Here is a 12,736-nt window from a genome sequence, read left to right as displayed (position 1 = left end):
AAAGAAATTCAGTCTCAGGAAGTACTCTCCCCAAGGCTCCAAGGTTCCATAACTAGTTCAGCGGCTTGTGAACCTGTGATGAGTGCTCTGCTCTTTCCAATATAACACACTGTCTTCATGGTAACTTTAATACATGACATTTGCTAACATAATCTGAAAAATAATACTATAAAGTATTTGATACAAATTTAAAACAAGAGAACCACTATCCTATGAAGGATTTTCTCAAGTTATGAGTAGAACCACAAACTAAGTGTCCAAGTAGACTATATATTTGAGATCTATTTAGCAGTTTTTTCTAAGTCCAGTAAAGACTTTGTATACAAGAGTATATGATTCATTGTTTAGATATTTAAAATACGATGTGCTTTCCCCTTCCTCAGGGATGATGCTGATTGTCCTAGGTTTCTTTCGTATTCAGTATAGTACATTAAATTTTCTTTAAAAAGTACAGCAAAGAAAGGAGAGTTTTTGTCCCATGTGACTTCAGCTTTCTCGGACATTCTTTTTCTATTACAACTGCTTCTAGGGCTAAAATCTCCTTTCCCTTTGTCTATGAATAAACTCTTTAATCTACTCCCAGATAACTGTGTTCTTTTATTTTATTTCTTTTCCAAAAGACAAAACTAAGTGACTGGTTGTTTTCTTTCTCAGCTCAAATTGTGCTGAAATCCTACCTGAACCACAAAAAGGTCTAGACACAAGATAAAATCTACTTTTCCTAACCACAGCAAATAGAGAAATGGTGTTCTGCAAACGAGAAAGTTATTTTTGTATACAACTGCTTAAAAATTGCCTAGTAATCAGACTAGATGTTTTTAGTACCTTCTAAGTCCCTCTTTAAAAGGGCATTTTTCCTTCCTTACATATCTTTATTATTAGAAAAATACTGTATTTGTTCATTCCTTTGCAAAAAGTAACAATTCCTACAAATTAACATTCTAATGTTAATCAATGTTCTTGGCAATCCAATAATTAGAGCTTGTCTACTCTAAAAGGAATCCAATTTCTATTTAATATAATCTAATGTGAAATTGAGTTATTGTGTTCATTATAGAGATAAGGCCATGCCATGGTATTTTATTCTAAATATACCTTACTTTAGGCATAAAAATGATACTAGTCTACATTTGAGATCTTTGGGCAGTCTGAATAAAGCAGAATTATCCATCTATATTTCTGACAGAGGTGGTAATTTGGGAGAAAATAAGCTTTGCTATTAAGTAGCCAAAGTGATATATTAAACACTAAAAAATGGAGCACACTGAGTACTTTCATTATGGTTAAAACATTAGCAAAATCAGAACTTAAGGTAACACTAGAATTTTAACACTAAAATGAGGTATTGGAAGATAATTATAAAAATTAAGCTTTGCTGAGCACTTACCATGTGCTAAGTGCTTTCTCACAACATTTCTATGAGGTAGGAGTTATCTCCATTTATAGATGGTGCTACTGAGGCTAAAAGGTTCAATAAGTTACCAAAATCTCAAGACAGAAAGTGATAGAGAAAAATTTGAACCCAAATATCCTGACACCAGAGTCTGAACTGCTCTCAAACATTCCACAATATTATAAACAGACAAACTCCCAGAAATCATGAGCAGCAAGCACAATGATTGAATAATTATAAACTATGGTCCTAGCCGCATGACAGGCTATATAACCTAAAAATCCTTCTTCTACCTACTTCTGATGGGTAAAATAGGACATTATTTTAATTATATAGTGAATTGAGGCATGCATTTAAAAGATACATACAGAGACACATAACACATACATACAGAAAATTATAGGTGTCAGAAACAGACAAAACTGAAATCCAGAGCAGTAAGTGTGTGGGCTGAACTGACAGCTAGACTTGGGCAGAGTGTCAATCTGATAACCTAAGGGCTCACTCGGTCCACATGTGGCAGGAGGCTGGAACTGACATCCCTGCATTAAGATGAAACCTACAAAAGCTTAGCTAAATCATGGATAGAAAAGTTCCAACCCTATGCATAAGGAGACAAGAAGGAAATGTTTTGATTTCTGAGGAAATGTTTTGAATCTCTGGCTGAGAAAAAGTGTCTCCTGAGAAACTGTGGCTATGCTCTATATCTCATATAGGTTTAGGGTATAAATTTATACTATCTGTGTGACTGAGGAAACTCCAAGCAGGAACATTAAAATATATTTGGCAAGTAATACTCTGGGGAATCCTGGAAAAAGTAAAAGCAAAACACACATTGCAGCTGAGGGAAGGGCAAAAGAAGAACTCAACCCCTAGGGGAGAGGCAGGAAAATGTCTGGGCCAAAACATTATAACTTTACCAACCATTACCAAGTAGAGATCTCTCCTAGGAGAGGAGTAGGAAACTCTTACTCAAGACGAACTATAGCTAGAATGCACAATTTGCTGGAATAGGAAGGAGGGGCAATCTACATGCAGAGGAAGAGGAAAAATGTAAAGAAAGACTTTCTCTGTGACATAAGTATTCACGAATGGTTGAAAGCTGAAGGTAAAACTCTACACTGAGAAAAACATTCCAGAACCCAAGCCGCCAGTCTAAGCTTAGACCCATAGCTAGATAAATTTGAAACCTCTTGTCCCCTAAACTTTAGCATAGCAACAACAAAACCCAATGATATATGACAGAAAAAGAAGTATGCCCATTTCCAAGAATATATGCCATTTAGTTCATATCTATTGTTAGACCCACGATATCCAGCATTCAGTCAAATATTTAAGATATATTAATAAGCAAGAAAAAACACCAAAACATTCCCAAGTGATAATGACACCAACAGAAACAGACTCAGAGATGACACAACTGTTGGAAATAGACAAGAATTTAAAAAAAATAACTATAACGAAAATGCTAAAAAGAGTTAGTAGAAAAGGTGGACAACATGCCTGAAGAGATGGTCTCCAGCAGAAAGATGGAAACTATAAGAAAGACTTAAATGGAAATACTAGAAAGAAAAAATATGTCAAATCTAAAGAATTCCTTTCGTAAGCTGTGGGTAGATTCAACACAATTGAGGAGAGAATCAGTTAATATAGTTATTAAGATAAGTTAAGCAACATTACTCAGACTGACACTCAAAAAGAAAAAAGTGATAAAAGCAGATATTGCTTTGGCAGCACATATACTAAAATTGGAATGATACAGAGAAGATTATCATGGCCCCTGTACAAGGATGACACATGAATTCATGACACATTCCATATTAAGTTCTAATTTCAACAGTAGAGTAGGGTGACTATAGTTAACAACAATGTATTATACATTTCAAAGTAGCTAGAAGAGAGGACCTGAAATGTTCTCAACACACGTAAATGATAAATACTCAAGGTGATAGATACCCTTAATACCCTGACTTGATCAAGGCACATTCTATGCATGTAACAAAATATCATATGTACCCCCATAATCATTTAAAATATTATGTATCAATAAAAGTGACAAGCATAAAAAAACTAAAAAAAAAAAAAAAGAAAGAAAAAGAAAAAGCAGACCAGGGCATCAAATAGCTACAGGACAGTATCAAACAGACTTATTAGTGTGTCACTGAAATCTCAGAGAAGATGGAGAAAATGAGGTAGATCTCAGTTTAGAGAACCTCAATCAGTATAAATATTAAGATGAAAGCGCGCGCACACAAACACACACACACACACACACACACACGTGCATAACACACCTGGACACATCAAACTGCTGAAAACTAAAGATAGAAAAAAATTTGAAGGTTGCCAGAAGAAAAAAAAGATACATTATATAAGAGGAACTAAAATAAGCTCAAAGTAGACTTCTCATCAGACTGTGCAAGCCAGAAGCAATGGAGTGACATCTTAAAAGGAAAATAAAACGTAAACAAAAACAACTATCAACCCAGAATCTCAAACCCAGCAAAAAATATCTTTCAAACTGAAAATGAAATAAAGATTTTTTTCAAGGTTGGTTAATGGGTACAGATATATAGTTAGATAGAAGAAATAAGATCCAGTGTTCAATAGTACAGTAGGGTGACTATAGTTAACAGTAATTTATTGTATAGTTTAAAATAGCTAGAAGAGAAGAATTGGAATGTTCCCGACACAAAGAAAAGATAAATGTTTGAGGTGATTAATATCCCAGTTACCCTCATTTGATCATTAAATGTTGCATACATGTATCAAAATACCACATTTATCCCAAAAATATGTACAAAACTAAATCAGTTGATACAACTAATTATGTATCAATTTTTTTAAAAAATTTTTTAGACTAAAAAAAAAGCTGAGTGAATTCATTGCCAGCAGACCTGTACACAGGAAGAATTAAATGACATTCTTCAGGCAGAAGAAATGTAAAACTAGACAGACACACAAAGAAATGAAGAGGTCCAAAAATGGGAATAAGTGAAGGTAAACATAAAAGACTTTTTTTCTTATATTTAATCACTCTAAAAGATAAATTACTGTCTATAGCAAAATTTATAACAATGTATTATGGGATTTTATGGTAAATGAAAAAGTGAAATAAATATATAACAGCACAATAGATAGGAAATATTAGAATTATATACTGTTGAAAGATTCTTATACTATATGTATAGTAGTATACAATTATTTGAAGGAATTCAGTCATAAACTAGAGATGGATATTGTAAACACTATAGCAAACACTAAAAACAGGGAGTGTATAACCAATAAGCCAATAGTGGAGATAAAAGGGAATCCTAAAAAAGTTCAATTAATCCAAATCCAAGTAGAAAAAAAAAATAAAAGGAACAAAGAACAGATGAGACAAATAGAAAAGACTAGCAAGATAGTAGATTTAAATTTAAATAATTCCATTAAGTGTAAAAGATTTAAATACTCTGATTAAAAGTAAGAAGAAAAATAGTCTTGTCAGGCCAATTCACAAGTCCTCACTAAAAACAAACAAACAAAAAAAACCCGAAACAAAACAAAAAACACTAAAAGGACAAAGGTAGCAATACAAATCAGTGAGGAAATGATGAATAACTCAATAAACAGTGCTGGGGTAAATGGCTATCATTATAAAAAATAAATATAACTAGTTTCTTACATTTCATGGTGTCCAATAATGCAAATGAAAGAAAGCAAGAGTCCTAACTCTGTGAAAAAAGTACACCGATTTCTCAGCTCACAATTCTTTTTCTAAGAACTATACTCCTGGCCTCCAATACCCATGTTTGTTACTCTAATGGCTTATACGTCACCTATACCCCAGCTATAGGTCACTAGACCTATAGATATTTGTCCCAAGCTAGACCAAGCAGATTTTCTTTACAGAAATTAGAGTTTGGACTCGATGGTTCTGGTTAATCTATATCATTCAACTGATGTGTTTTTTGAACCCAGGAACCGAAGCTTCCTTAGCGAGTGGGCATGTGCACAGAGGAACAGAGCCTGGGCATGTGCACAGAGGAACAGAGCCAGCATAAATATCTTCAGAGACAGATTCATGAAGCAGCTTCACAGAGAATGACACAGAACATAAATTCTACCACCTGGGGAGGGGGTGGGCTGGTGAGGAGAGAGAGAGAGGCCTCAATTGCCAGTGGTTTTTCATTTTTACTTACCAGAGAGGGCTGTTGGCCCATCTTTTCTCTGAGATACCCTTAAGATAGTTTAAAGTGAGTAACTGAAAGCATGAGCATTAGTTATATGACTAGGTTTTGCTGTTAGGAGGCAAAGAGAGGAGACTAAGCCTCTGTAGCCAATTTTTTCTTTTCTTTTTTATTTACAAATTTATTTTAGAGACAAGGTCTCACTCTGTCACCCAGGCTGGAGTGCAGTGGCCAGATCATAGCTCACTGTAACCTCAATCCTAGGCTCAAGGGATCCTCTTGCCTCAGCCTCCTGAGTAGCTGGGACTGCAGGCATGAGCCACCTTGCCTGGCTAATTTTTTAAATTTTTTGTAGAGACGGAGTCTCACTATGTTGCCCAGGCTGGTCTCAAAGTCCTGGGCTCAAGCGATCCTTCCGCCTCGCCTTCTAAAGTGTTGAGATTACAAGCATGAGCCACTGTGCCCGGCACCAAGCATATTGGTGTCAAGAAGGATAGCCATAGACGATCGTACTGGGCCCAACTGGCAAGAAGTGGAGTTTGGGCTATAAGGATGAAGGCTCATGCTCCAAAACTTACCCAGTCCATGACCTGCTGACCAGCTAGTCCAAAAATAATAGGCAGAAGGGGTAACTTCATTGGAATGTCACTTTATTAAAAAACAGTCAGCTTTCTGCCAGAAATGGCAGATTGTTTTCTTCAAATTACATACTACCCTGAAACCTCTGGCTTCCCTGAATATCAGTTAAGGCTTACAGATATCCCAACAGCGTTTTCTAAACTGCAATTTAAAAAATCTGAATGGTCACCAAACACATGGAAATGGGTCCTAAAACAGAATTAACAAAAACTCATGGGTCCACTATTCTGTTAAATAGAATAGTCCTTACTCTACCATAGAATACATTTTTCAGTAGCTAAAATATACTTTTTTCCAGATTATATTAAATTTTGCTCATTGCTTAGATGTTTCAACCTAAGGATGTTCACTCTCAAGTAAAATTTTGAATGGGAAACCAATCAAAACATGATTATATGTATCCTTATTTTATTAAAACAATACATCAATAAAAAGGAGACTTAGATGTTTTGAGGTTTCCAGCAAGGTTTCCAAAGAATATAAAACAAGCAATAACTCAAATTTTCAGGATGTTAGATTTCCTTATATCTTTAATTTATCTCGCATTCCAAAAGAAGAAAGAAATTTCCATTACAATTTTAAAGGCAGTGAGCATAATATTTTTTTCCACATTTCATTATAGCATAGTACTTAAGAGCAAGGAGTCGACAGTTAGATTGCTCGGCTTCAAATTCTGATTCCACCATTTATTAGCTCAGTTATCTTACTAAATTTGAAATTGCTAAATCACTCTAGGCCTCAATTTCCTCATCTGTAAAGTAAGATAATAATAATAATATCTAAGAGAATGTTATGAGGATATAGGGCACTTATAATAGTACCTGATGAATACAAGAGCTTGACAGTATCCGTCATACATTTGAGATATGGTTCCATGAAAAGACTTTTAAAATTAGATAACAAAAACCACTGTAGAAAACTATTTCTCAGATTAGAGTAATTTCCAAGTTTTTCAACATGGTATAGATAAAAAGGTAACAATAAAGTCCGTTTGAAAAGTTTTTATAGTTATCAGATTATCAATGACAGCAATTGAAAAAGTTATCCATTAAATTGTATAAATTATCAAGTTATAGCATCTTGAAAATGGGTAGAAATACCTAGTTAAAATAAATACCTAGAAATAGCCCAGTTGTCCATCAATAGAATGCATAAGCAGTGATATATTCATGCAATGAAATATTACTTAGCAACAAAAAATAGCAACATAGTACGAACGTATACAATAATATGGATGAATTTCAAAAAAATTATGCTGAATGGAAGAAGCCTTACACAAAAGAGTACATACAGTATGATTCTATTTCTATGAAATTATAGAACTAACTCATGCAAAAATAACCTATGCAAAAATAACCTATGGTGGGAAATAATCAGAACAATGATTTCCTGGGGTGGGGTAAGAGTGGAGATTTACTGGAAAGGGGAATGAAGGAACTTCCTGGGCTGCAATCATGTTCTGTATCTTGATAGAACTTTGGGTTGTGCAGGTATATACTTTTGTTAGAACGCACTGAATGGTATATTTAAGTTTCGTGTATTTCATTGTTTGTAAATTTTACCTCAAAAGAAAAAACAAAAAAATATTGAACTTTAGTTAGTGATATGGATGCTGAAGTATTTGGAGAGCATGTCTGCAATTTACACAAAAATGCATAACAAATGGTTTGATGGATTGATGGGGGATGGACAGACGTGATAAAGCAGAAAGAATAATAAAATTTTAATTGCAGAATATAGGAGGTGGTAGCTATATCGGTGCTTATCGTAAAATTCTTTCAACTTTTCTATATATTTGAAAACTTTCAAATAAAACAGTGGAAAAAAGAAATACTTTTTGTTTCTTACCAACGCCTAGAGTTCTTAACAATCACTCCATTATCTATGGAGAATGTATCTGTTGGTAATCCAGCAATATTCCAAGCTCTAATTTTTACTGGATCACCCAAGGTCCTACTCAACAAGAACTCTTCTGAACATGGAATTTTTTTCTCCTGAAAGAAATAAACAAAAATCTGATGTTTTCTTTCATTTTGCTAATGGAAAAAAATTTTAATTAAAATATTGATCTAATTGTTATTAGATACTATTTAATAACTCAAGGGAACACAAAAAAATCTGAATTAAAATTTGGACTGTGGAAGGATTTTACTGATCAAACTAGAAGCAAAAAAAGAAAGATTCCATATTTTTAGTTATTCTTTTCTCTGTCCTTATTATCATCCTTTCCTCCAACATACCCCAAATATACTTCAAATGTTCTAAAACAAAACTTACAAAATGTAAAATCACTACCTTGCACAACATGCTCCAATCTTGTGTACATGTTTGTCGAAAGCCGGAAGTGAAAGCGCCAAGGTAGGCTATTACTCCTGCTGCTACCAAGACATCACCAGTTAAATTTTCATATGTTATCTGAAGATCATCTGCAGCTTGAGCCCATCTATATGATAAACCAAAGACAAAATAGATTCACATTAGAGAATGATGGAAGATAGTAATCGAAAGGACAAGAGGCTTCTAGTCCAATTCTGTAACGAAAAGCTATAAAATTCTGGGCACTTGCTTATCTGTAAAATGAAACGGTTGGAGCCCTTCTACCTCTAATATGCTGTGATACACGTCCATGTTATACAAATGATAATCTTCTTTCCATTATTAAAATACTAGGCATTTTTTGCAGGACTCAGCCTTTCAGAATATCCAAAAACATACAAACAAAACATCAGCATTTTGCCTAACAATTTTCTCCAGAATGACTTGGTCTAGTGGCCCTGCTATTTACGACAGTGTTTACTGTTAGACTGTAAAACATAGGGACATTTGCAATTAAGTACCAAAAATTACATTTAAGTTTATAGAAGCTGACATACTATTGCTAAGGTTGGTATCTTTTCAATTCAATAAAATCCTTACAATAAAAAGGTATATTCCATAACTATTTAATCTGCACTTCAAAGTATTTTCTTATCATGCTATTCATTCAACAAATACAATCAATAAATGAAATAGCTAGCTGTCTAGTTCAAGTAAACAGATTAAAATAAAACTTACTGTTTTTGTTAGATCAAGCCAGGTATATCTTCTTTGAAATAAAATTTAACCAAGTGAGCCATACATCCACTACTTCCCCCAAACATTTTATTGCAAAAAAGTTTGAACATACATAAATTGGAAAGAATTGCATAACAAACAACTGCATACTCACCACTTAGATTCAAAAATCGTTATCATTTGCCTTAATTGCGCCCCCCCCCCCACTTTTTTTAACTATTTGAAAGCAAGTTGCAAACACCATCCTCAACATTGATATTTCTATTCGGAGAGGCCTGACCAGGTGCTTTGTAGAATGTTCTACATTCTCAATCAGCCATTGTAAAATCAGGAATCATATTATAATAAATGCCCAAAGAAGGTCACATATTCAAACTTAACATTCTTAAATTTTGTTAAAATGAGTAGAAATCTGACCTTGATTTTTCTCCACCCAGTCCTCCAATTAGTTGTGAGGCTCTTTCAAGTTTCTTAGCACAGAGTTTCACCTGGTCTTCTAAAGCAGCCTTTTCCTCCGTTTTCTCAAGAAATATCTTTTGCAAATTTTCCAAATGATGTTCTACTTCTGCCAGTTCTGCTCTCTTCTCATTCAAAACCTCCATCGTCTCAGCTAAGGACTTTTGCGCTTCTGTTAATCGAGCTTTCTTAGGCGCCACTACCTGTTTGGGAACAATATGAGCAGATGTGATGTGTACTATATAAAACTGACATCTATATAATTGCTTTTTAGATATCATGGATTAGAAATGCATTATAATAATAAATTACACAAAGTGAACATTTTGCCTTAAATCTTATACCATATTTTTACACACAAATAAAGTAAAACACACCTGTATATTTTATAAACTATATAAATCATCTGGACTAGCAAACTGTTATCAATAAAATAGACAAACTATTCTGGACTAACCAAATGTCACAATATACAGCAAAAATGTCACAATATATAAGAAGATGTCTCAAAATAGGAGTAAGGAGCCACCCAACTGTTGTCAAAAAACAGAGAAAAACAAGTAACAGAAATAATATGTTTAAATACATGAACGTGTTTTAGGTTTTGGCAGTTTTTTTTTCTTTCCAAGTCGGTGATCTTCCCAGTCAGATGGAAGCAGACATCTGCCTTCCTAGGATTAAGACTGTGATGGCAGAAATACAAAGAAAGAAATCCTTGATGTTCAGTTTCACTAACAAAATTGAATTTCCTTCAACAAATCTTGAAAAGTCACACTTTATTGAGAGAAAAGAAATTTTCTAAAGTTGTTCTTTGTTATACTCATGAGCATATCAAGAATGGGGTTTGGCCAACTTGATCACTGATTGTACTATAATCCCTTGGTACAAAGAATTTAGAAGGTGACCAAAGAGAGTTTGTGCCAGCTGGAAAGAGGCTAGACCTAACCCTTCTGGTAAATTGCCATAAATACAGCTGAAAGCACAGAGGGAAGAGAGAGAGAGCAAGGTATCAGACACCAGATGTCCTGCTTTCTCTCATCTGGGCTGAAATTCTGAAGGAAGATGTGTTAAATAAGTAGATGGAAAGTAGGAAGCTCCCTTTTCTACTTTTGACTTCAGAGGAGACATTAGCGGATATCTCCCCTTCACCCTCCTCGTATATCAACATGGGGCAGCTCCATCAGAATAGAAATGGCAGTGTGGCAGTATAGAAAGGGAAGGCAGCAAAGAGCCTGAGTGAGTGTCTTGGCTTCTCTGCTTTGTAGAAACAATCCAGAAGATTCCATATGCCCTGTGGGACATGTGGAAAATAGCTGAGCTGAGAGCTAACAGAGCTGCCATGAGACTACTGTGTGATGGGACAAGAGGTTCCATGGAAGGACATCCAAGACAAAATTAATTTTATTTCTTTAACAGGTCTATACAGGTCTACTCCCCTGAAACTAAAGAAGTCCCTACTTTTCTACAGGCACATGTTGTATCTCATTTAGGAAGATCTTGCCAATTGTCACAGCCTGATCATTCATTCTATCCTCTGAGCTTGTCTTAAACACATGCCACCACATATTTTCCTCTGCCTTTTTATTTTCATTTCCTGCTTCCCTGAGTAGAATTCTAGAATTCTATAAGCTACAGAGAGTTAAGGCCTGTATTTCCCCGGTGCTTTGCTAGCCAAATTTACAAATGCTCTTAACCATTTTCTGCTCTCTCAGGAATTTGGCAGGTATTCCATAAAAGGTTCCCTATCAATGCAGGCCATTCTTTCAGGGGATCTGTCCATGCTCTGCCTCTTAACTTGATCTTCTCACTTCTGATCCTTTGAATCTGCCACTTTGCTCTTGATGTTGTGGATTTTTCTTTGCTTCTCTTCTCCCCTCATCAAATTCTAATTCTTTGCCCCAGGTCCCTACAGCTATAAGTCAGTCTGGCCAATTCCACTGATCATCCCTTCTCCTGCAGCACTACCACCCACACCAGCCCCACCCACCAGCTTATGTCACACTCACATATTCTCTGCATCAGCTAGGTATGCAATCAATAGCTGATGATATGCTGCAGCGGCACAACTTCTCCCTGGGGTCACTCTGAGAAACTTCTTAACTAGTAAATATGTGCACAAATTTTAATTTCTGAGAATATTTTAGTAGGAAATATTGGGCTAATCTTCAAAATACCTTTGCAACTCTGTCATACACCTCCATAGCCATGATCCACTTACACAGACCCTCAGCTGCAGAAGAAGCTTTAGCAACCTTAGGAGGGTCAAATTCAGGGTTCGTTAAGTATTCACCACGAATCTTCTGCATGACATTCACCTATACAACAAAGATTTAGATTTTAAAATTTCAACACAGATCACATAATCATAAGGTGAAAGAATAACCATATATAATAAAAACAATTGTACAAAAAAGTTATGTTGTCTTTAAAAACCAAAATCAATATTTTGAGATGATTTTAAACAAGTATAATTGTAGCAGAAACCCAAGTCATATTTGTGAATGAAATATGCAAATTTGTTACACATATTGAGGGAAGATTTTGTTTGTTTTTAAAATTTTTTTGGTAGAGATAGGGTCTCGCTGCCCAGGCTAGTCTTGAATTCCTGGCCTCAAGCAATCCTCTGGCCTTGGCCTTCCAAAGTGCTAGATTATAGGTGTGAGCCCCCACATCTGGCCTGAGGCAAGATGTTTCTTCCAAAAATATTAAAAGACTTGTCGGTTGAGAGGACAAATGGAAACAAGGGAAAAGAACAATTAAACATTTATTTGTCTTTTTTAATATTTTGAGATTTTAAATAATGTCTTTTTTTCTTTAAGTTAGCTGACTTTAAGATCCACAAACATTAATTAATAAATAAGAATTTGGATGGAAAAGAATGTACAATACTTTTTTTAACCTTACATAAATTTGTGCATCAGATTTCTTAGTACTATAAACTATTTATTAGAAGAAAACATTTAGAGAACTCTTTCAAGTCAATAATCCACTAGAATAGTGATTTAATAAATAACTTTCTTGG

At 34.7% G+C, this 12,736-nt stretch overlaps 1 protein-coding gene and 1 non-coding gene across 2 annotated transcripts in view; one reads left to right on the top strand and one right to left on the bottom strand.

Annotated features, from left to right (window-relative positions):
* Positions 1-12,736, bottom strand: part of DNAH12 (dynein axonemal heavy chain 12) — a 153,189-nt gene that overhangs the window by 36,114 nt on the left and 104,339 nt on the right. The window contains exons 51-54 of the mRNA XM_045530444.1: positions 11,889-12,029; positions 9,676-9,917; positions 8,500-8,647; positions 8,053-8,198 (exon numbers count right to left, since the gene is read on the bottom strand). Of these exons, the coding sequence (XP_045386400.1) occupies positions 8,053-8,198; positions 8,500-8,647; positions 9,676-9,917; positions 11,889-12,029 (677 nt within the window). The remainder of the gene's footprint in view (positions 1-8,052; positions 8,199-8,499; positions 8,648-9,675; positions 9,918-11,888; positions 12,030-12,736) is intronic.
* On the top strand, positions 3,116-3,218 carry LOC123623737. Its single transcript, XR_006730015.1, has one exon. It is a non-coding gene; the product is annotated as a U6 spliceosomal RNA (small nuclear RNA).

Source organism: Lemur catta, chromosome 18 (assembly GCF_020740605.2).
Source record: "Lemur catta isolate mLemCat1 chromosome 18, mLemCat1.pri, whole genome shotgun sequence".
Taxonomy (NCBI): domain Eukaryota; kingdom Metazoa; phylum Chordata; class Mammalia; order Primates; family Lemuridae; genus Lemur; species Lemur catta.
This window is presented reverse-complemented; position numbering and strand designations above follow the sequence as displayed.